The 21,669-nt window shown below is 56.0% G+C and overlaps 2 protein-coding genes across 5 annotated transcripts in view; both read left to right on the top strand.

The window, feature by feature from the left end:
* The window catches only part of ATP9B (ATPase phospholipid transporting 9B (putative)), a 124,382-nt gene extending 113,950 nt beyond the window's left edge, over positions 1 to 10,432 (top strand). For all 4 annotated transcript variants that reach the window (XM_032971315.2, XM_032971314.2, XM_032971312.2 and 1 more), the window contains one exon: positions 605 to 10,432. In XM_032971315.2, the coding sequence (XP_032827206.1) occupies positions 605 to 741 (137 nt within the window). In that variant the 3' untranslated portion in view covers positions 742 to 10,432. The remainder of the gene's footprint in view (positions 1 to 604) is intronic.
* Positions 10,433 to 17,619: 7,187 nt separating this feature from the next.
* LOC116952187 (cadherin-13-like) overlaps positions 17,620 to 21,669 on the top strand; it is a 69,858-nt gene continuing 65,808 nt past the window's right edge. The window contains exon 1 of the mRNA XM_032971317.2: positions 17,620 to 17,749. Coding sequence (XP_032827208.1) covers positions 17,738 to 17,749 — 12 coding nt within the window. The 5' untranslated portion in view covers positions 17,620 to 17,737. The remainder of the gene's footprint in view (positions 17,750 to 21,669) is intronic.

The following is a 21,669-nucleotide window of genomic DNA, read 5'->3' as shown; positions in this document are numbered from 1 at the left end:
TCGCCGTGTCGGATTAAAGTAGATTACACGGCCGTGATAATAAACGAGGATGCCACCGTGTGGCGGATGGCGACGTGCGTGGCCATTGTTCAGTTTCGCAATACGCGCAGTGGCCGCCTGTCAGAGTTCGCTTGACCCACCCTCGGTGTCGAGGCACAGGGGGAACGTTGTCTACCCACTGGGGATGCCGTTGGCTTCCTGAGCACTGCGGTGTTTGTGTTCAATTTATTGCTTTTGGTCAAGAGGGGGGGGGGGGAGGGGGTCGGTTTGTGTCGCAATCCCGAGTTGTGTTTATCCGTGGGCGCCGCATGCGGTTGGGGCGGGTAGCGGTAACGTAGTGGTTAGAGCGGACGACGCTGCGACGCCAGCGATCCAACTCGATTCTTGTTATTATTGTTATTATTATTATTCACGTACGCCACGTGGCGGTTGGTGTACCGCTCCGACCTGGGCCTTCCGTGGGTTGTCTCGGCTTGAAAACGAGCCGTCGGCGACGGTCAACATCGGCACGAGGTAGACGAAGGTGCGTGGGCATGCGTGGTGGGACATCCTTGCCTCTCTCTGTGTGTCCGGGCCGTGCTCGCCCGTGCGTGCGTGCGTGCAGACACGACATTCATCACGACGCTGACGTTCCTGTGGAAGGTGACGGTGATCACCCTCGTCAGCTGCCTGCCGCTCTACATCCTCAAGTACATCCGCCGCAAGTTCTCCCCGCCCAGCTACTCCAAGCTCACCAACTAAGAGGGCACCCGCCACGCTCCGAGCCTGCGTCTGGCTGCCCACAGGAGTTTGGAGACCGAGCACCGCGGGGGAAGGTTCCAGCTGCGACGGGCTCAGGCCCAGCGACCGTCGCGTGGGGGGGGGGGGAGAGCCCCCCGCGTCGGCAGCCCACGCAAGACACCGCTGCTGTCGAGGGGCTGGGGGGGGGCCTAGGAATAGAAAACACGCCAGAGGCCTCTGATCTTCAACCCCAAACTTAACCCTGATCCTAACGCCCAAAGCACTTTTAGCCATCTAACTTAGTCCTCGCCCAATGCGTAACTGTCGCCTGAGTCCAAATAGCCCAGCCTTAACAGGAAATATTGCCCGAGGTCTGGTCTTGAGCACGTAGTCCTCACGCTGCCCCGTACGAAGCACAAAGCCTTGGCTCCAGTCGTACCGAGACATTTAGCCACAACCCCAACTCTAATTCAGACCTTAGCGCCCATCGTAGCCAGAATAAACACCCAGCCGTAGCCGTGACCCCATAACGTTAACCATTGTCCAATGAATCCATTTGCCACCACTCAAAAACAATCTCTTGAGGATGCCGAAGTGCCCGAAGCAGCCGGCGAGGTGTCAGCGCACCACCGGTGAAGCGGAGCCGTGACTGCACCGCGCCGAGTCACGATGCCTGGGAGGCCAAGGGAACCCATGGGGTCACAGGTCAGGCTGCGCACGAGGGTTCAACTCCACCGCAGCCAGGGGACAGCCTCCACCGCCTCCCTGCTGCACCCCTCGGCCAGGCGATCGGGTTTCCCACCTGTCCTGGGTTGCCCACGAGCTGCTGTCCTGGGAACACTTTGTCTGCCTTCCCCGGGACAATTCAAGTCATGGGTTTTGTCAGTTGGCGTAGTGATCATAATGATGATGCACCATACTCTTTGGTTATTTCGGTAGAAGTCACGTAGCTAGAAGTAACTGACTTTACCGAAAGAACCAAAGAGTACGGATTCCTGCGGTCACGAAAGCTTCAGATCAAGGTGATGCACCACGGGAGGTGATGCACTCAGGTGTAGTTCTCGGCTCTTCGAGTATTGCGAGAGGTTCTTCTACTCGTTATTTATCCCCGTTTTTTTTTGAGCCCTCGAGTGGTGGCGAGTGATTGGCTCCGGGAACGCGAGAGGGATCTCAGCGAGGGCGGGGGTGACGGGGGGAGTCGGTTTGGTGGAGGTCACGGTAGTTTCTAAACTCTAATATCTGAAACATTTAATGCAATTGTAGGTGAGATTGGGGCATAGTTTGAAATAAAATCAATATCCCATGCATTGTTTGATGGAAAATAGGGCCCTTAGTTTGTTTCTGTAATTCCACGACAGGCTGGCTTCACGGGGTTAGGCTGTTGACCTCGCGGTGACTCACTGTGGCTTAGCACTGCCACGGGCGCGCCGAGGCTCCGGCGCTTTTATACGCGACGCGCGTCGGCTTTGGCGCCGTGTATACGCTCAACGCCACGGATTCGTGGCACACGACCGCCTCGGGCAGGGCATGGCACCGGGCGTGTCGTGGAAAATGAGGCGTGCCCTCCGTTGCTGGAACCTTTTAACTCACAAATTCTGTTCTGCGCTGTGTTCGTGGGTTGGCGTGTCGCACGCACCTGGCTCCGTGCGTGTGCGTGTGGCGTCTGTGGGTGTGTGTGTGTGTACCCGCCGTCACGTGGTCCAGAGGTGCTCACTCACTCCACGCGAGTGGATTCATCACGGCACCTCTCGGCCAATCAGAGTGAGCGTCTCGCTTTCCCCAGAGGTTGTTCAGCAATGAAGTCTCGGTTTTCTTTACATGGAGGTAGTAGTGGATGCAGCACGTAAAAAAAAAAGAATATTTTTGGGAGCTCTCATCTCCATCGTTGGTCCTGAGCTGTTGTTGTGATTTCCCTGTTTCTATGGCAGGACCCCGTCTCTCCCTAACACAGCCACGATGTGATGCAGCCTCACCGCACAGTTGGGGCCCTCACGTGCTGCTCGTTTTACCGAACTTTGAAGGCTTCTCAACCAGGATTTGAATTCATCTCCTTGCGATCATGATCTCTGCGCTCGACCGGATCGGATTTCTGAGACGTAACGGGAGGGATTATCTCCTCAAATCTACAGGAATTCACTAAATAAGTCTCTCTTAGTTTAGATGGGTTGTTTTTTTTTTTACATTACATTGCTGGTTTTAGGTTAAGAAAATAATAACTTGTTTCACATTCGAGTTTTTTTTTTATATTCGGTTCAGCAATGCGCATGCCAGCATCACGGAAGTTGGCTGCTAGCCATGTGCCATTTTCTAATGGGTGGGTGAGCGCTTTAACCCTTCACACGAATAGCGACTCTGCATCTTTGCAGCGCTCCATGTCGCTCCCACAAAAAAAAAAACGAGGCGTGCAGACGTTTTGCAGCACCGTTTTGGTCAAACCCGCGTGTCTGTGATGGGCGACTTTGGTATTTGTCGGTGATATCGTACGGGTTTGCCCGCCTATCGACATGGCCAAGCTATGTGGCTTCCCGGCCGGCCCCCGCAACAAACCGGCCACCGGCTGACTCGTCAGCGTCGCCAGTTGCGCACCGGCCAGTCGGATTATCAGCCACTCTTTGCAGCCCCATGGCTCTCCAGTTACAGTATCTTTCTGGTGTGGAAATCTACACGTGCGTCGATTTCTTAAATTATTTTCCTGGCGACGCGCGGCGTAATTGGGGTGATCGTTTTTAGCGGGTGACACTTGAGGGGGAGGAACAGTGCCGAGGTTTATCGGTGAAATGGCGCGGTAGTGGCACGAATACAACGGCACACCCCAAGCCCGCCGCCCGCAACTCTTCGAGTGCGGCCATGTCAGCCGTGGTGATTGTTTTCTCGAAACCTCATTCGCAATATGATTTACCCTGCCTGTACCCCACAGGGTTCCTTGACTTAAAGAACGTTATATTGTCCTCAGTTATAGTTTCCATTGTACAATCAATTCGTTTCATGAGCCCAGAAACATTTTTCTCGACATTCAGTTGGTGGATCCTCACGCACTGATTGACCCAGGAAGGTGAATCCGCAGACCACTGAACTGACCTCTTACCTGAGTTTAGCTTGCGCAGTTGCCTGGATTTTAACTCTGTGGAGTGGGACGCAGGATGGAGGACGGTCGATTCCCAAGACAGGCATCGGAGTGGTCTCCACGTGTCTCGCGACCAAGGCCAGGTGGTGGTAGACTGTCGGGGCAGATCTCCGGGTCCGTGTGTCTTCTGTGCAGCAGCTGCGGGGTCGGGCAGACGAATGGAAGTGTTGATGTGGTGCGTTGGTGGTGGTGGCACCAACGGGTTTGCCCATGACGATGACGTCTTGATCTCAGTGACGCTGTCTCGGTTCTTTTATTAAATCCTCCTTGGCCAAGAACCCCATAGAGGGCTCTTTGTGGGACTGTGTGTACCCATGCTCCACTCGGATCTGGGTGAGAGGCGGCCACAGCTGCATTCTGATCCCTCTGCTGTGCATTAGACCGCATCAATTGCCCATTCATTCCCATAACTTGGGTTAGCTTTGTACGTGGCAGCCTGTTTGATTGAGAGACACGATTCAGACTCCTCATCCCAAACGGGTTGGAAACCCCCGTTCTAGTAGAGCGCGTGCTTCGTGCGTTCTTCCACCGAGCCGGCGGTATGACTTTCAGAAGCCGTCCAGTAAATTGTAGGGGTGGTGATTATCAATAGCTGCTTTGCGGTGGTGTCTAAAGAGGCTGCGAAATCGCTCTGCGAGTGGGCCATCGCATGGCTCAGAGACTATCGCAGTGATCGCAAGGGAGACCTCGTAAAGCCGAGGGACATCATTGCTACTGATATTTATCCCGATTCGCCGATGTGCAGAAACTACTTTTGTATGCCTGTTTTGATTGAAGAGTCGCAGCAGAAGTGTGCTTTAGTTTGAGAAATATGAGCATAAATGCTCCTTCCACCTGCATATGAAGTAAGCGCATGATGTACTTTACACATTACGAATAATCTTCACGTTTGGTTTTTAAACATCCGGTTGACAGAAGACTGCTACTGGAATTGAACCCTGGCTCTTGTGTGTACCGGCCAATTGGCCCGCATGTAGGCCTCGATGCCATGCTTTGCTGTCAGTCCAGGCAACATAATTCATGCACTGGAGATGAAAACGACTGAGGCCAGTGAACAGCTCTGGTTTGCCAAGCAATTCATAAAGCCCCTAAGAAGACCTGGATACACATGGGCTGCATTTGATGCCAGGATGCACGCTTGCCTTCCGTACAGCAGTTGAGCAAAACGTGTACAAACGCAGCCTGCACAGATGGTGGCGTCATGGTTTTAGCGAGAGAAATCGGAAGCCAGCGTTTTGAACCCGTCAAGTTACGTGCAGTGAATGCACGAACAGGTGCATCGATGTGTGTGGGTGTGGCAGTGGTGGCTGAACGGAATGCGATTTGCCACAAAGGATGTGAATTTATTCACAAGCCGCTGTGCGCACGTGTGTCCAGATGATCCCGCGGTCATTGACCCCTGCAGGGCAAAGCGAGCCCCCCCCCTCTCTCTCCACCTCGCGACACCGCCAGAATTCATAAAACACATCGGTCGAGGTTTCCCGTGCAGAGAGAGAGAGAGACAAGTCCCCCGCCATAGTCGCGTGGAATTCCCACCACTCGTTTCGGTTGCAATCCAAACGGCTGCTCCCCACGGGGCGCCAGTGGACCTCCACGATTGTCAATTTGGTGGAGTGGTGGTGATTTATTTGTGTTTAGCCGCTGCTTGAACACGGTCGAGAGGGGCCTGGGGAAAACAGTGTCGGCTGGGATGCGCTGAGCTCGGAAGACGACGCCTCGGGGGGGGGGGGGGGTGGAGGGTGATGAGGGCGTCGTGGGTGGGAGTTGGCGATGGTCAGAGGTTGCGTGCAAAGCCACGAGGAGGAAGCCTTCAAAGCGAGGGCGTTGTTGTACTCTGACGTGCCTGTGCCCATCAACGAGCGCGTGTGTGTGTCAAATGCATCTCTCGCTTTCACGGTGGTGCACCACAGCGGAGCGGGTTGGCCGGTGGTAGCAGCAGCGGCGGCAGCAGCGTTGCGAATCGGCCCGTTGTGTGGATGATCGCGGCTTAGCGAGCCGTGGGGCCCACAACGAGACCTACAAAGAGCCTTGCGGGGGAATAAAAACCTCAAGCAGGCCTCACGAGTCTAAAGCGCGCGAGTCGGACGCGTTGCACGTTTATTTCGTTGATAACTCAGCAAATCGATCAAATCAATTGGCGTGAATGACTGCGCGAGCTTGTCAAGCACACAAAAAAATTATTCTGACGAAATCCGCGCAACGTAGCACCACGGACAGCTCGAGGTGGCCCGCCGCGATGGATGGACGGGTCTGCCCGAAACAGAGCCGTCCATGCGTCAGGCCTCCTCCTCCGTCGCGAGCACTGAACATCGCTGACGCCACGGCTCTTAAGTGAAGAAAGTCAAAAGAAGCGGGGCCCTGCCTGCACGCGACACGACGAAGACGCGCTTAGCGCTGCCAAACGCAGGGGAGTCTCTCTCTCTCTCTTTTCAACCAGGTATTTCTGACGCACCGAGAGCCTCCGTTGTAGTCGTGCGTCCAACTAAGAGTTCGTGTTTACAACATATTAGCCGCGCCGTAGGCCCTCGACAAGGCTTCTGTGTTTGCATTATCACTTAAGTATGCCATGCCAGTGGTAACGTAGTATTTCATCTCGTGCAAAGGGAGAGACAGCAGTAGGTCTACAGCTTTGATTGTTAAAGGAGCTCGTTCATCTGGAGTTTGTTGTGCGTGTTGTAATTATTCGAAAAATGCAGCCGCGCGTGCGTCCTCTCAGTCAGTCGACCTGTGGCACCTGCTGGGTCTGCCCCGGTGCACCTAGCCTGGCACAAGCGTCGTGGTGACGTCACCGCCACTTAGTGGCGAATGGCGGTTGTTGTGTGGTTAAGTTGGTGTAGCGATTAGTGCGCTGCGCTACGAACCCACCCGGCGAACCGGGTTCGATTCCCGCTCACGGCCATCACCAGTGGCGATTATCTGAACCGGTCCTATGGTCCTCCCCTAGGTCGACTCCGACTCAAGTGAGTACCTGGTGCGATGTGTACAAACATCGCCACTGGGGAGGCAAAGGCGGTCGGGCGTGGTGCTGGCCACCGTTCCGACCTTCATAGGTGCTCGCTAACAGCACTTGCCCCAACAGTCTGTTAAGGCTACACGGGGGATCTTGGTGTCTTTGGTTAATTTGGAACACTGGTGAACTTGAGAAGGGGAATATGCCCCCCCCCCCCCCACATCGTAATGGGATGTGTTGGAGTGAGGGAGAAATCGGTAACGTCACAATAGGTTGCCATGGAGCGGTGTGTGACGCGTGTGGCGTTGCGAGGCTGAGAGGGAGCTGGGAGTATCGGTGTAGGAGGCAGCTATACTACAAACTAAACTATTATTTTACTGAGTAAGGCCCACTGAGCTATGTGGTCGTTTTTGAGAAGCGACCTGGCCACACATGGGAGCCCAACGAAGTGTCAAGATGCTGACCGGAACTCGCGCGGAGCTGGCATCGCGGGCCACGTGAAGTGCAGGTACCAGTTGCGCAGTGTGACTTTATAGGTGGTGTAGTAACTACATTATCAGTGGTGTAGTAAACTACATTATCAGTGGTGTAGTAACTACATTATCAGTGGCGTAGTAACTACATTATCAGTGGTGTAGTAACTACATCATCAGTGGTGTAGTAATCTACATTATCAGTGGTGTAGTGACTACATTATCAGTGGTGTAGTAACTACATTATCAGTGGCGTAGTAACTACATTATCAGTGGCGTAGTAACGACATTATCAGTGGCGTAGTGACTACATTATCAGTGGCGTAGTAACTACATTATCAGTGGCGTAGTAACTACATTATCAGTGGTGTAACGACATTACCAGTGGTGTATTGACAACATCAGCTGCAGGGGGTTGCCACAATCGGACAGGATGGGGCTCCCAATATTTGTGATTTTGTCTCGCGTGGTTTGCACCCCGGCTAAATATATGCCGCGGCTCCTCTTGCCGAGTCACATCATGACATCAGTTCGTCGTTCTTTTACACTGTTGTTGAAAACATATCTCATGGTGGCTGTCAGGGAGGGCCCAACTCGTGGATGGGGAGGAGGGCACGACAACCCCCTGGTGTCCCCTACGGCTCGTCACGCTGCTGTGAGGCAGCGCCGTGCCCGGCTTCTCGTGCCAATGGAAGTCTCCACGGGAATGTCGGTCGCGTGAGAGAGAACGAAGCTCCGATGTCAATTCTATACGCGCATCGTGAACGCTTAGATGTTGTATTATTTGCAGTGAGAGGAGTGACTCTTTAAACCTCCGCGCTCGGCGTGTAGTCAAGGCCAGGAATGGCTGTAAAAGTGCGATTTAATAATATTGCATGGCATCGAGTTGTTGATAAAATGCCGAATGTTTATCATTGGCTTGGCACGAAGGCTTCCTTATTGATGCTGAACAACCAACTGCAATTCAGATTGTATTCCATAAATCTGCCTTCAGCACCAACCTATAAACAGCTTAACCTGATCATTACACTGGACGTTCACACACACACAGAGGAAGTGGGACACGTGTTTTTTGGAGCAGATTTGTTCGACTCACCGCAGATTCGCAAATGCTTTCCCCCACAATCGCGAGTCGCCGCTACCATCACTGCACTGCACTCTGACAGATGTCAAGGACGTGAGCCTTCAGCGCGGACACGGCGAGAGAATTCAGCGGATTTTGTGTTGCTCGGAACAGAAATGCCGAAGGTACCACGGCAGGATGGCGGAGATGGCGCTCAACACGTGGGGTTCCTCGCAGCCGATATCAGGGTTCATAATTGATTTTCTTTTTGTGTGTTGGGCCACTGCAACGGTCGTACCACATTAGCGCCGTGAAGAACCCTCCGCCACCCGACACGGATAAATTGTTGCGCGGCGTACGAGCGCCGATTATTGTTTGAGCTCGCCGGTGAGCTGGAAACCAAAGTGAGCAATTTTGTGTTCGACGTTCCGCGCTTGTAACTGCGGCAGACACCTTCGGGACGATGTGTAAGGGAAGTAGCGACTCAAAATCCAGCTGATGGGATCGCGGTGACACTTCGTCGCCGCCGCCGCCGCAGTGAAACGGGGACGCGCGCCCGGCGCAAGAGGGAGGTGGCGCTGCCTGCCCGCGATGCCCTCGGTTAGTCGATGTTCAAGTTCGCCACACGCAGCTCGCGAGTGATGGACACGGCCGGAGAGTGCCGCTGGTGGTGTGGGAGATGAAGCGTGATCAGGGGTGGTGGTGGGGGGGGGTGATGGGGACGTCGTTCCCCTTCCCACCCCCTTCCTTGAGAGCACCAGAAATTATTTTAGTCATAATTACGGGATGCTTTGAATGTTCCGCTCCTGGCTACGTGATTATGAATGCAGCGGCTATGGGTTGGATTCCACTTATCAGAATACGCGCGCTATGTGTGCGACGATGTGTGTGTGTGTGTGTGACGCTGTGTGTGCGTGTGACGCTATGTGTGTGACGCTATGTGTGTGTGTGTGACGCTGTGTGTGTATGTGTGTGACGCTGTGTGATGGAATTGAAACAGGAGCAGCTGTTTCAATGCCATCTCGTAGCACGGAGAGTCGTAAATACACTCCGCCGTTGAATCCAATGCCATTCTTTATGTGCTTGCAGCAATTCGTCAGCTATTCATCTTCGACTTTCATTGTTTCTATCAGCGCACACCGCTTAATTTACTGATGGCTTCGGAGACGACGATTTGAGGTGCTGGAATCTGCACCTTATTGATTTCGTTCTGACGACTTTGAAACTTCAGGAAGTGGACGCTTTATTTAACCAGGTGATTATCCCGGCGAGATTCAACACGCGCCTCCAGTATCTGTCTCACACGCGATGAAATAAAAGACAGTACTCGGAACGGGATAGAAAATCGACTGCAAAAGGTTATTGGAAGAGGCTTTTGGGCATAAAGATTGTTCACTTTCACGATGATTACTGCTCATGGGCCGCGCTGCCGAGCGGTCGACGGTGCTGTTGCCTCGCTCCGCCAGCAGCCTACCCAGTTCGCTGTTCGCTTTCCCAGTGGGCTGCCGCTGACTTCTGCTGCCGATTGCCAAAAGCGCGCACGCCCTTCGGTGGACGGTGAAGGCTCCAGCCGCAAGTTAAAACAAAATGAAAAAGGTGCACAGCTCACAAAGTAGCACCACGTAATCGTGACCGTGTTTAACCGCTGCGATCAAGGGGTTATCTTGTGTAAAAAAAAGAATAGATGCACCCCAGGGGAGGTCTCATCTGGTTTAATAAAGGGAGGAGTCTCATGGATGGTTCAGGTACCTTCATCATTTACGCCTTTGCTGTGAAGTGGGACCTCCCCACGCGTGGCACTTCCACACTCGTGCGGGTGTTCCATTCTGGCTGTGCGGGGGTGGCTGTGTGTGTGTGTGTATAGTACAGACACTGTATATTCCTTGTTTTGTATATGCAGATTAATCGTTAATGTGCGTAGTGTTTTTTGTTTTGTAAATATATATAGTTGTAACATTGCATCGTTGAACGAATATGTATTGCATTGTTTCCGTGCTGCAAACTTACTTGGGTAATACATTAAACGTGTGGCAGAACGTAATTTGGTTTTGATTTGTGTGCGTGTGTACCCTGCAAAACTAAATAAATTATCCGTTAACTTATTTATTTTTCCCGCTTGTTACGGACGACCGGAATATGGATGTGGTCACAGTGCAATGTGTGTGCGCGCGTTGGACTTCTCTCGCACCGTACGTAGCCAGTCGTGCTAATCGGAGGTGCGGGGAGGGGGGGAAATTCGTCAAGCGCAGCCGCCACGTCTGCTGGCGGCGCGCGCGATCTCGAGTTTTATTTCGGCAGCTGGGTGGAAAGGGCTGCCCCCTGCCACTTACAAATCCCCATGGGCCTGCGCTAAATGCGCTGCAGCGCGTTCCACCGTCTTCGTCATTGACAGCGGCGGTGTAAGAGCCCGCGCGCCCATCGCCAGCTGGGCTCAACAATTGTCCATTCGCCCGACAAGTGATCCACCTTGTCCACTCAGCGCTTCGCGGCGGTGGCGGAGAAGGAAGAGGCGCGCAATGACAGCGAGTTGAGCTTGTCCTGTTGCCGAGTGTGCATCTTGGGAGTCCACATTTAAGATACGGTAGATGTTTTCGGCACTCATCAGCAGAGTGTAGCCAGAGGCATTTCTCGTTATAGTGTCCATATATAAAATGTCATCGTCAGCCATAGTCCACTCCTGGATGAAGGCCTCCCCAATCCGTCATCTCACGCGCCTGTGATGTAACGATCCACATCACGTGGTAATGCACGCAGGAGCTGTTTTAATAGATGGAAAAAGACGTGACTGACCATCGCATCGGTTCTCCCATCATGCCTTGCATGTCGCAATATATCACCGTGCCGAATCTTTAATGCAATCATGGATATAACATTACAAAAAAAAAACATCGTCTTAAGTAGGATTAAATATAAAATTGTACTGACAGTGGGTTCCGACCTCGGGCCCTTCCTATTTTCAGCATACGTCTCTCCGCTTTTCTTGCAGGACACCCTTCCATTAACATGCTGACAATACACAATGACACACTGCAGTGAAGTTAAACTTACACATTGAGAGCCTCGATAACCCCGAAGATTGCGTGCGAGCACTGCACACGTGGTTTGCACAACAGGAAATGCGACTTCAGTGAAATCGGGAGGTCCTGCTGGTTGGCACTCGGGCTCATAAGGAAACATTGTGGGAGGATCAGTTGTGGCGGTCGCAGACTTCAGGATTGAGATTTTCTACTCCTATCTAAAGAGCCTCGCCACCACTCGACCAGGATACGTCGTTTGATCACCGCGTGCCTGCAATGGTGCGTCCGTTTGGTTTCGGTCTATACCCGAAACCCTAGCTAGCATCGCTGTGGTTTAGATTTTGATGGGGGCCCCTGTTCCACGCGACACCCCAAATATAACAAAGACCACTGCCGGTATACTCCAGATTGATAGTGTTTACTTAGAATTTAAATTCTATCTAAGTTTTCAATTGTCAAATGGTAACAGGCCTGCTACTTCTCCGGAGGAGTGCACACATCACGGGCAAATTATACCAACCCAACTGGCCCTCGCAACAGTCGCACAACAACCTGACGACCATGGCTGCACAGATCTCCACCACGAACGCTGGTGGCAGGAAGCTGCTGAGCAACCCCGGAAGGCTCTGGAATAGACAAAACGTTCCAAGCACCACCTCAGAGGATCACCTCCCTCCCTCCCTCCCCGCACATGTCCCAGCTGTAGACGCCACCCGCAGTCCTCACGAAGCGTTCCCTGCACGGCATCACGGGGGTGGTTCCCCGTGATGCCCCACCCCTGGCTCCAAAAACCCCATGGTTTGCTTAGACGATTCACTGGTGAACGGAGCAGGCGTCCACTGCAGGACCCCAGTCGGTAGGGCCCACCGGCCAGCAAGTGGCCATCGCCCCCAGCCTCCAAGGCGATGGTTGCGGTGCTGACCCACCAACATGGCTGGGTACCGGGCCGTGGACGAGGAGGGGTTTACCCGTGGCCGGCAGCCTCACGTCTTTGACAGCAGCCTCACGTCTCTAGCACAGCAGTCTCACGTTTCTAGCACAGCAGCCTCACGTCTCTAGCACAACAGCCTCACGTCTCTAGCACAGCAGCCTCACGTCTCTAGCACAGCAGTCTCACGTCTCTAGCACAACAGCCTCACGTCTCTAGCACAGCAGCCTCACGTCTCTAGCACAGCAGCCTCTAGCCCAGCAGCCTCACGTCTCTAGCACAGCAGTCTCACGTCTCTAGCACAGCAGTCTCACGTCTCTAGCCCAGCAGCCTCACGTCTCTAGCACAGCAGTCTCACGTCTCTAGCACAGCAGTCTCACGTCTCTAGCACAGCAGCCTCACGTCTCTAGCACAACAGCCTCACGTCTCTAGCACAGCAGACTCACGTCTCTAGCACAACAGCCTCACGTCTCTAGCACAGCAGCCTCTAGCCCAGCAGCCTCACGTCTCTAGCACAGCAGTCTCACGTCTCTAGCACAGCAGTCTCACGTCTCTAGCACAGCAGTCTCACGTCTCTAGCACAGCAGCCTCACGTCTCTAGCACAACAGCCTCACGTCTCTAGCACAGCAGACTCACGTCTCTAGCACAACAGCCTCACGTCTCTAGCACAGCAGCCTCTAGCACAGCAGCCTCACGTCTCTAGCACAGCAGCCTCACGTCTCTAGAACAACAGCCTCACGTCTCTAGCACAGCAGCCTCTAGCACAGCAGCCTTACGTCTCTAGCACAGCAGCCTCACGTCTCTAGCACAGCAGCCTCACGTCTCTAGCACAGCAGCCTCACGTCTCTAGCACAGCAGCCTCTAGCACAGCAGCCTCACGTCTCTAGCACAGCAGCCTCACGTCTCTAGCACAGCAGCCTCACGTCTCTAGCACAGCAGCCTCACGTCTCTAGCACAGCAGCCTCACGTCTCTGGCACAGCAGACTCACGTCTCTAGCACAGCAGTCTCACGTCTACAGCACAGCAGTCTCACGTCTCTAGCACAGCAGTCTCACGTCTCCAGCACAGCAGTCTCACGTCTCTAGCACAGCAGACTCACGTCTCTAGCACAACAGCCTCACGTCTCTAGCACAACAGCCTCACGTCTACAGCAGGACGCGGAATTGAATCCTCGCCCCTTCCCGTGGCTCCCCGTGGCGGGGCCTTTTATTGATTCACAACCTTGGCTTTAGAATGAATTAACACGGTGTGCTCATGAGTCCAATCTCTCGTGCTCCCTAGCTGATGTAACACACACACACACCTACAGCCACTGTCGCACAAAGCCACCCCAGCGCGTCACCTCGCTCCTCCTCAATGAAGAGACACCCTGACCCCCCCCAACCCCCCCCCCCAACCCCCCACAAAGCTATCGCTCTGACTGCCACGGTGCCAAATTTAGTCAGGTCGAGCAATTTTCACATCAGGGCTCTCGGACACATTCGGCCGCTCCTGGGTCGTGACACAGCCAACACGGTGGCGTGCAGCAGAGTATCGACAATGCTCTCGCTTATCGCAACTCACGACTCCACGGCACGTCTGGTAAAAACCTGCAGCGTGCACAACACTTTCCGGCACGTGTCGTGGCGGACACCGCACGATCCGCCGGCCGTGACCGTCCGGTAATCGCCGAGCTGCATTGGCTTCTGGTTGCGGAATAAATAAATAAATTGTTATAATGTCACGCTCACTACACACGGAGTGCTTGCCACAAATGAACCACGTCACTTTTCCGACCTCGTCAAGGGACATCAACCATCAGGCAGACTCCGGTCATCCTCGCAGCAGCAGCCACGAACTAAGATGGTCACCGCATATCACCCTTTCAGATGCGCTTCTGCTGCCATCTGGAACGCTCTTACGATGTGCAGAAGCCACTGGAGCTATGAACTTTTACGTCGAAGTTGAACGCGAATTTATTTAACGTTTAGTTGTGTTGTCCTTCCCGCGCGCCTCCGATTAGCACGGTTGGCTACGTACGGTGCGAAGGAAGTTCTACATACACACACATACACACACACACGCGTGTGAGGAGTGCGTGTGTGCTGGGACAAGTGGGCTGTCAAAGACAGGCGGAGCGACACCCTGGGGAGGGGAGGGACAGCGAGCGGCAAGGCGCAGCTGCCCGTGACGAGTCATGGAGCAATGCGCGTCACGTCACCGCCACATCCACCACCACCATCACACCACCACCACAACACCACCACACCACCACCACACCACCACCACCACACCACCACCACACCACCACCACACCACCACCACCACACCACCACCACACCACACCACCACCACACCACCACCACACCAACACCACACCACCACCACACCACCACCACCACCACACCACCACACCAACACCACGTCCGTGTCCAGCACTACCCCTCTCTAGGGCATGGGAACACCCCCCACCCTCACACCGCCCACACCCCCACCCTCACACCCCCCTCACACCCCCCACCCTCACACCCCCCCCCCACCTTTACACCCACCACCCTCACACCCCCCACCCTCACACCCGCTCACACCCCCCCACCCTCACACCCCCCACCCTCACACCCCCCACCCTCACACCCCCCACCCTCACACCCGCTCACACCCCCCCACCCTCACACTCCCCCACCCTCACACCCCCCACCCTCACACCCCCCACCCTCACCCCCCACCCTCACACCCCCCACACCCCCCACCCTCACACCCCCCACACCCCCCACCCTCACACCCCCCACACCCCCCACCCTCACACCCCCCACACACCCCCCACCCTCACACCCCCCCACCTTTACACCCCCCACCCTCACACCCCCCCCACCCTCACACCCCCCCCCCACCCTCACACCCCTCACACCCCCCACCCTCACACCCCCCACACCCTCACACCCCCACCCTCACAACCCCCCCACCCTCACACCCCCCACCCTCACACCCCCCACCCTCACACCCCCACCCTCACACCCCCCACCCTCACCCCCCCACCCTCACACCCCCACCCTCACACCCCCCACCCTCACACCCCCACCCTCACAACCCCCCCACCCTCACACCCCCACCCTCACAACCCCCCCACCCTCACACCCCCCACCCTCACACCCCCCACCCTCACACCCCCACCCTCACACCCCCCACCCTCACCCCCCCACCCTCACACCCCCACCCTCACAACCCCCCCACCCTCACACCCCCACCCTCACAACCCCCCCACCCTCACACCCCCACCCTCACACCCCCCACCCTCACCCCCCCACCCTCACACCCCCACCCTCACACCCCCACCCTCACACCCCCACCCTCACACCCCCCACCTTCACACCCCCACCCTCACACCCCACTGGAGCGGCCGCGTGGTGGGTGGGGGCACGGACCAGGCCCCCGCTCCTCCCTAGGAGAGGAGGCGGCGGGTGGGGTGTGAGGGTGGAGGGGCTGGGCGGGTGGAGGGGGTGGGAGGGTGGAGGGGTGTAATGGTGGGGGGAGGGTGAGGGGGTGGGAGGGTGAGGGGTGTAATGGTGGGGGGAGGGTGGGGGGGGCTGGGAGGGTGGGGGGTGTAATGGTGGGGGGAGGGTGGGGGGCTGGGAGGGTGGGGGGCTGGGAGGGCCATCGCCGCAGGATGTTTTGCCCGTATTGTTGGACAGAGACTTGGGCGCAGAGTGCACCCATGGATTCCTGTCCTATGTTGCCCACCACCACCACCACCGACACCACCACCACCGACACCATCACCACCACCGACACCACCGACACCACCACCGACACCACCGACACCACCAACACCGCCACCACCACCGACACCACCGACACCACCGACACCACCACCGACACCACCACCACCACCGACACCGCCGACACCACCACCACCACCACCGACACCACCACCACCACCGACACCACCACCACCACCACCGACACCACCACCACCACCGACACCACCACCACCACCGACACCACCACCGACACCACCACCGACACCACCGACACCACCACCGACACCACCGACACCACCAACACCGCCACCACCACCGACACCACCGACACCACCGACACCACCACCGACACCACCACCACCACCGACACCGCCGACACCACCACCACCACCGACACCACCACCACCACCGACACCACCACCACCACCACCGACACCACCACCACCACCGACACCACCACCACCACCACCGACACCACCACCACCACCACCGACACCACCACCACCGACACCACCACCACCACCGACACCACCGACACCACCACCACCACCACCGACACCACCGACACCACCACCGACACCACCACCACCATCGACACCACCACCGACACCACCACCACCACCGACACCACCACCACCGACACCACCACCACCACCGACACCACCGACACCACCACCACCGACACCACCGACACCACCACCGACACCACCACCGACACCACCACCACCACCGACACCACCACCACCGACACCACCACCACGGCGTTGTTGCGACAACTTGGCACGCATGGCCGGTGCCCACCTAAGCGCTATCCGGGCACAAATCTCTGCTTGGCTTTCGAGACGCGGTGCTGCTGGATGGCGCCGAGCTGAGGTGGCGCTGCCTGTCAGCAAGAGGTCCTCTCTCTGTCTCTCTCTGTCTCTCTGTCTGTCTGCGCGAGATCTTCCCTGCGCTTGGCTTGTTGGCCCATCTCTGGCGCTGCTCCCGAGCCGAGAGTGAACTCTGCGAGTCTTCCTTTTAACGTGAGCAGCAGGGGGCCGTGACTTCCCTACACTGACCGGTGGTGCCACCTCCGGTTGATGGCGATGGCGATGATGATGGAGAATGAAGGCGACCCTGCTTTAGGCTCAGAAGTGCAGAGTTTTACACTCTGGGAGCGCTGCTGCTCTGAGCCGTCTGATTTTCTCGAGCCTGCTTGTATGGATGCTGTATTCTCCTGCAGCAGCAGGATCATCATCCATGTTCTATCCACTGTTGGTTGAATGCCTTCCCACGTCGCCATCCCTCAGGATCCTGCGATTTGAACAACCCATTTTAATTACTGCGCACGAGTCGATAACGAATCCCCTCCATCCCAGCGGCGATCCTCTCCCCCCCCTTCTCCCTCCCTCTGGTGCAGTAAACTTCTTTGGCTGCGATTCCGTCACCGGTCTCGGCCCCACGGGCCGCCACGCCTTGGCCGCCTTGGCCGCGCGTCGCCACCGTCTGCGATGCCGCTCTGGTGCCGACTCGGCAAGTGATGACGCAGGGATGCAGCAGCATGCGGAGACCCAAACACGGGCAGCCCTCCTCCTCCTCCTCCTCCCCGCTGCCTCCCCTCCCCTCTCCCCGCTACCCCTTGGCCCCCTCCCCTCCCCCTGCCTCTATTCTCAGTCGCAGCCCGAGCGCCGCCGTCATTCTGCCTCCGAGAGAGACCGCGACCACGGCGTTCCCTCCGCCTCAAGATGCACGGCCAGGTGACAACCGCGCATCGTGCTGCTGCTGATGATGATGTGATCATGGTGCTGATGAATATATTTATTACGATGCCAATGATGATGATACTGCTGATGTACATGATCAAGCTGCTGCTGCTGATGATGTGATCATGGTGCTGATGAATATATTTATCACGATGCCAATGATGATGATACTGCTGCTGGACATGATCAAGCTGCTGCTGCTGATGATGTGATCATGGTGCTGATGAATATATTTATTACGATGCCAATGATGATGATACTGCTGCTGGACATGATCAAGCTGCTGCTGATGCTGTGATCATGGTGCTGATGAATATATTGATTACGATGCCAATGATGATGATACTGCTGATGTACATAATCGAGTTGCTGCTGATGTCGTTGATTATTAATGATATTATGATGCAAAAAATACCGCTGATAATGTCGATCATGGTGAAAGTGATGATGATGCTACCAATGATGATTGCTGGTGCCATTGCATCGTGTGCATTGCGCAACGTTATTTACAGATAATATCTTACAATCCGAAAGGCGTCGTATTCTATTGAAACTAATCCTCGCCTCATATCGCAATCGCGATCAATACATTCCACGTGCATTGTACAAGGCACGCATTATCTCCGTGCTAATAATTATACGTTAAAAAATACGTAATGAATGACATACAATATTTAGTTGTCATGACCGTACGTCGTTTTAAAATGCGTAACATGCAACGCGATGGACACAAATGTGTGTATAACGAACATTGCGATGCATGTTAATGTGGTTATGCGTGTAATGTCCACGCACAACGCTTACCATGGGAGACACATGCGTCACAACACACACCGCGAACACGCATGCCGTGTACATACACCACAGCGTGCACACACCACCGCACATAGCAGCATACGATGCGCATTGCCTACCACCATTGGCTCTACACACAATAGCTACTCGCACCAGCGTCCAATTCCTTACCGTATAAATAACAGAATCTATTACAAGGTGGACGGGAAGTCCCCACACTCCACGCTTAGAACGGCAATAAGATTCACATCGCTAGAGGGGGTATCGGCATTTCCCGCCCACTCCCTACAATGTGCCTTCATTTATTTTGGAATCGCAATGCCTGTCATTTATCTGTGCAATGCAACGCAATACATAGCAAGATACATAGTGAGATACGTAGCGAGATACGTAGCGAGATACATAGTGAGATACATAGCGAGATACACAGCGAGATACATAGCGAGATACACAGCGAGTGGGAGGGTGGGTGGAAGGTGGGAGGGTGGATGGGAGTAGGGTGGATGGGAGGAGGGTGGTTGGGAGGGTGGAAGGTGGGAGGGTGGGTGGGAGTGTGGAGTGTGGGAGGGTGGGTGGGAGTGTGAAGGGTGGGAGTGTGGAGTGTGGGAGTGTGGGAGGGTGAGTGGAGTGTGGGAGTGTGGAGTGTGGGAGGGTGGGAGTGTGGAGGGTGGGTGGGAGTGTGGGAGGGTGGGTGGGAGTATGGAGTGTGGGAGTGTGGAGTGTGGGAGTGTGGAGTGTGGGATGGTGGGAGTGTGGAGGGTGGGTGGGAGTGTGGGAGGGTGGGTGGGAGTATGGAGTGTGGGAGTGTGGAGTGTGGAGTGTGGGAGTGTGGAGTGTGGGATGGTGGGTGGGAGTGTGGGAGGGTGGGAGTGTGGAGGGTGGGTGGGAGTGTGGAGGGTGGGAGTGTGGGAGGGTGGGTGGGAGTGTGGGAAGGTGGGTGGGAGTGTGGAGTGTGGGAGTGTGGAGTGTGGGATGGTGGGTGGGAGTGTGGAGGGTGGGAGTGTGGAGGGTGGGTGGGAGTGTGGAGTGTGGGAGGGTGGGTGGGAGTGTGGAGTGTGGGAGTGTGAGAGGGTGGGTGGGAGTGTGAAGTGTGGGAGGGTGGAGGGTGGGTGGAGTGTGGGAGGGTGGGTGGGAGTGTGGGAGTGTGAGAGGGTGCGTGGGAGTGTGGAGTGTGGGAGGGTGGAGGGTGGGTGGAGTGTGGGAGGGTGGGTGGGAGTGTGGGAGTGTGAGAGGGTGGGTGGGAGTGTGGAAGGGTTGGTGAGAGTGTGGAGTGTGGGTGGGAGTGTGGAGGGTGGGTGGGAGTGTGGGAGTGTGAGAGGGTGGGTGAGAGTGTGGAGTGTGGGAGGGTTGGTGGGAGTGTGGGAGTGTGGAGGGTGGGTGGGAGTGTGGAGTGTGGGATGGTGGGTGGGAGTGTGGGAGTGTGGAGTGTGGGAGTGTGGGAGGGTGGGTGGGAGTGTGGAGTGTGGGAGTGTGGAGGGTGGGTGGGAGTGTGGGAGTGTGGAGTGTGGGAGTGTGGAGTGTGGGAGTGTGGGAGGGTGGGTGGCAGTGTGGAGTGTGGGAGGGTTGGTGAGCTGGGAGCCCACAACAGATCTCGGTGTCCCTCGCCACCGATGCCAACCCCGGCCGCTCGCGCCACCGTCTCCACCGTCTCCCGGGCCCCGGTTAAATCATCGTCAACGCTTCTGCATCGCGCCCCAACGCGAACGTCGTCCAGGCGCGTGCTGAATGTGTGGGCGCGCGTGAGCTGACACCACCGTGGGCTGCTCACCGCAACCCCCACCAGCATCGTCATCGCGATCACTCCGTCGCTCTTCATTTCTCACCCAATAATTTTAATTTTCCTCCACCAATTCTTCCCCCGGACCGACCGAGGGGCGGGGAAATTTTTTTCCGGCGCGAGGCTCCGCACAGATCCGGCTGTGACACGGGGGGTGGGGGGGTGGTGCTGCCGTGTTGATGGACTGCGGCGTGGCGAGGCGATCGATTGACGCCCCGAGACAGACACAGCAGTGACACACACACACAGAGACACACACCAGCGTGTCTGTGTGTGTCTGTGTGTGTGTCACCAGCGTGGACACGTCCCTGTGTGTGTCTGTGTGTGTGTCACCAGCGTGGACACGCCCCTGTGTGTGTCTGTGTGTGTGTCACCAGCGTGGACACGCCCCATGGGTGTGTCTGTGTGTGTGTCACCAGCGTGGACACGTCCCTGTGTGTGTCTGTGTGTGTGTCACCAGCGTGGACACGCCCCTGTGTGTGTCTGTGTGTGTGTCACCAGCGTGGACACGCCCCTGTGTGTGTCTGTGTGTGTGTCATCAGCGTGGACACGCCCCATGTGTGTGTCTGTGTGTGTCTGTGTGTGTCACAGCGTGGACACGCCCCTGTGTGTGTCTGTGTGTGTCACCAGGGTGGACACGCCCCTGTGTGTGTCTGTGTGTGTGTCATCAGCGTGGACACGCCCCATGTGTGTGTCTGTGTGTGTCTGTGTGTGTCACAGCGTGGACACGCCCCTGTGTGTGTCTGTGTGTGTGTCATCAGCGTGGACACGCCCCATGTGTGTGTCTGTGTGTGTCTGTGTGTGTCACAGCGTGGACACGCCCCTGTGTGTGTCTGTGTGTGTGTCACCAGGGTGGACACGCCCCTGTGTGTGTCTGTGTGTGTCTGTGTGTCACAACGTGGACACGCCCCTGTGTGTGTCTGTGTGTGTCACAGCGTGGACACGCCCCATGTGTGTGTCTGTGTGTGTGTCACCAGCGTGGACACGCCCCTGTGTGTGTCTGTGTGTGTGTCACCAGCGTGGACACGCCCCTGTGTGTGTCTGTGTGTGTGTCACCAGCGGTTTTTTTAGTCGTGGTTTAGTGGTAAATTTTTGAAGGTGGAGGGGTTACCCGCCCCTCGCACCCGTCCAGAGCCCATGCGGTTTCAGGAAAGGGCGGTCCTGCACAGATGCCATATTTTCTATCCGTCTGCTACAGCAGAGGTGTAGGGAATTCCAGCAAGACCTACATCTCTGCTTTATTGACCTCGTCAATGCCTATGATACCATCAGTAGGCCTAGCCTCTGGGTTGTTCTTCATGCTTTTGGAGTCCCTGACCCTCTGCTCACGATCATTAAGGAC

Source organism: Petromyzon marinus, chromosome 45, assembly GCF_048934315.1.
Source record: "Petromyzon marinus isolate PM22_M1 ecotype Great Lakes invasive population chromosome 45, UKy_Petmar_22M1.pri1.0, whole genome shotgun sequence".
NCBI lineage: Eukaryota > Metazoa > Chordata > Hyperoartia > Petromyzontiformes > Petromyzontidae > Petromyzon > Petromyzon marinus.
Note: the sequence above shows the minus strand (reverse complement) of the source record. Positions and strands in the feature narration are given on the sequence as shown.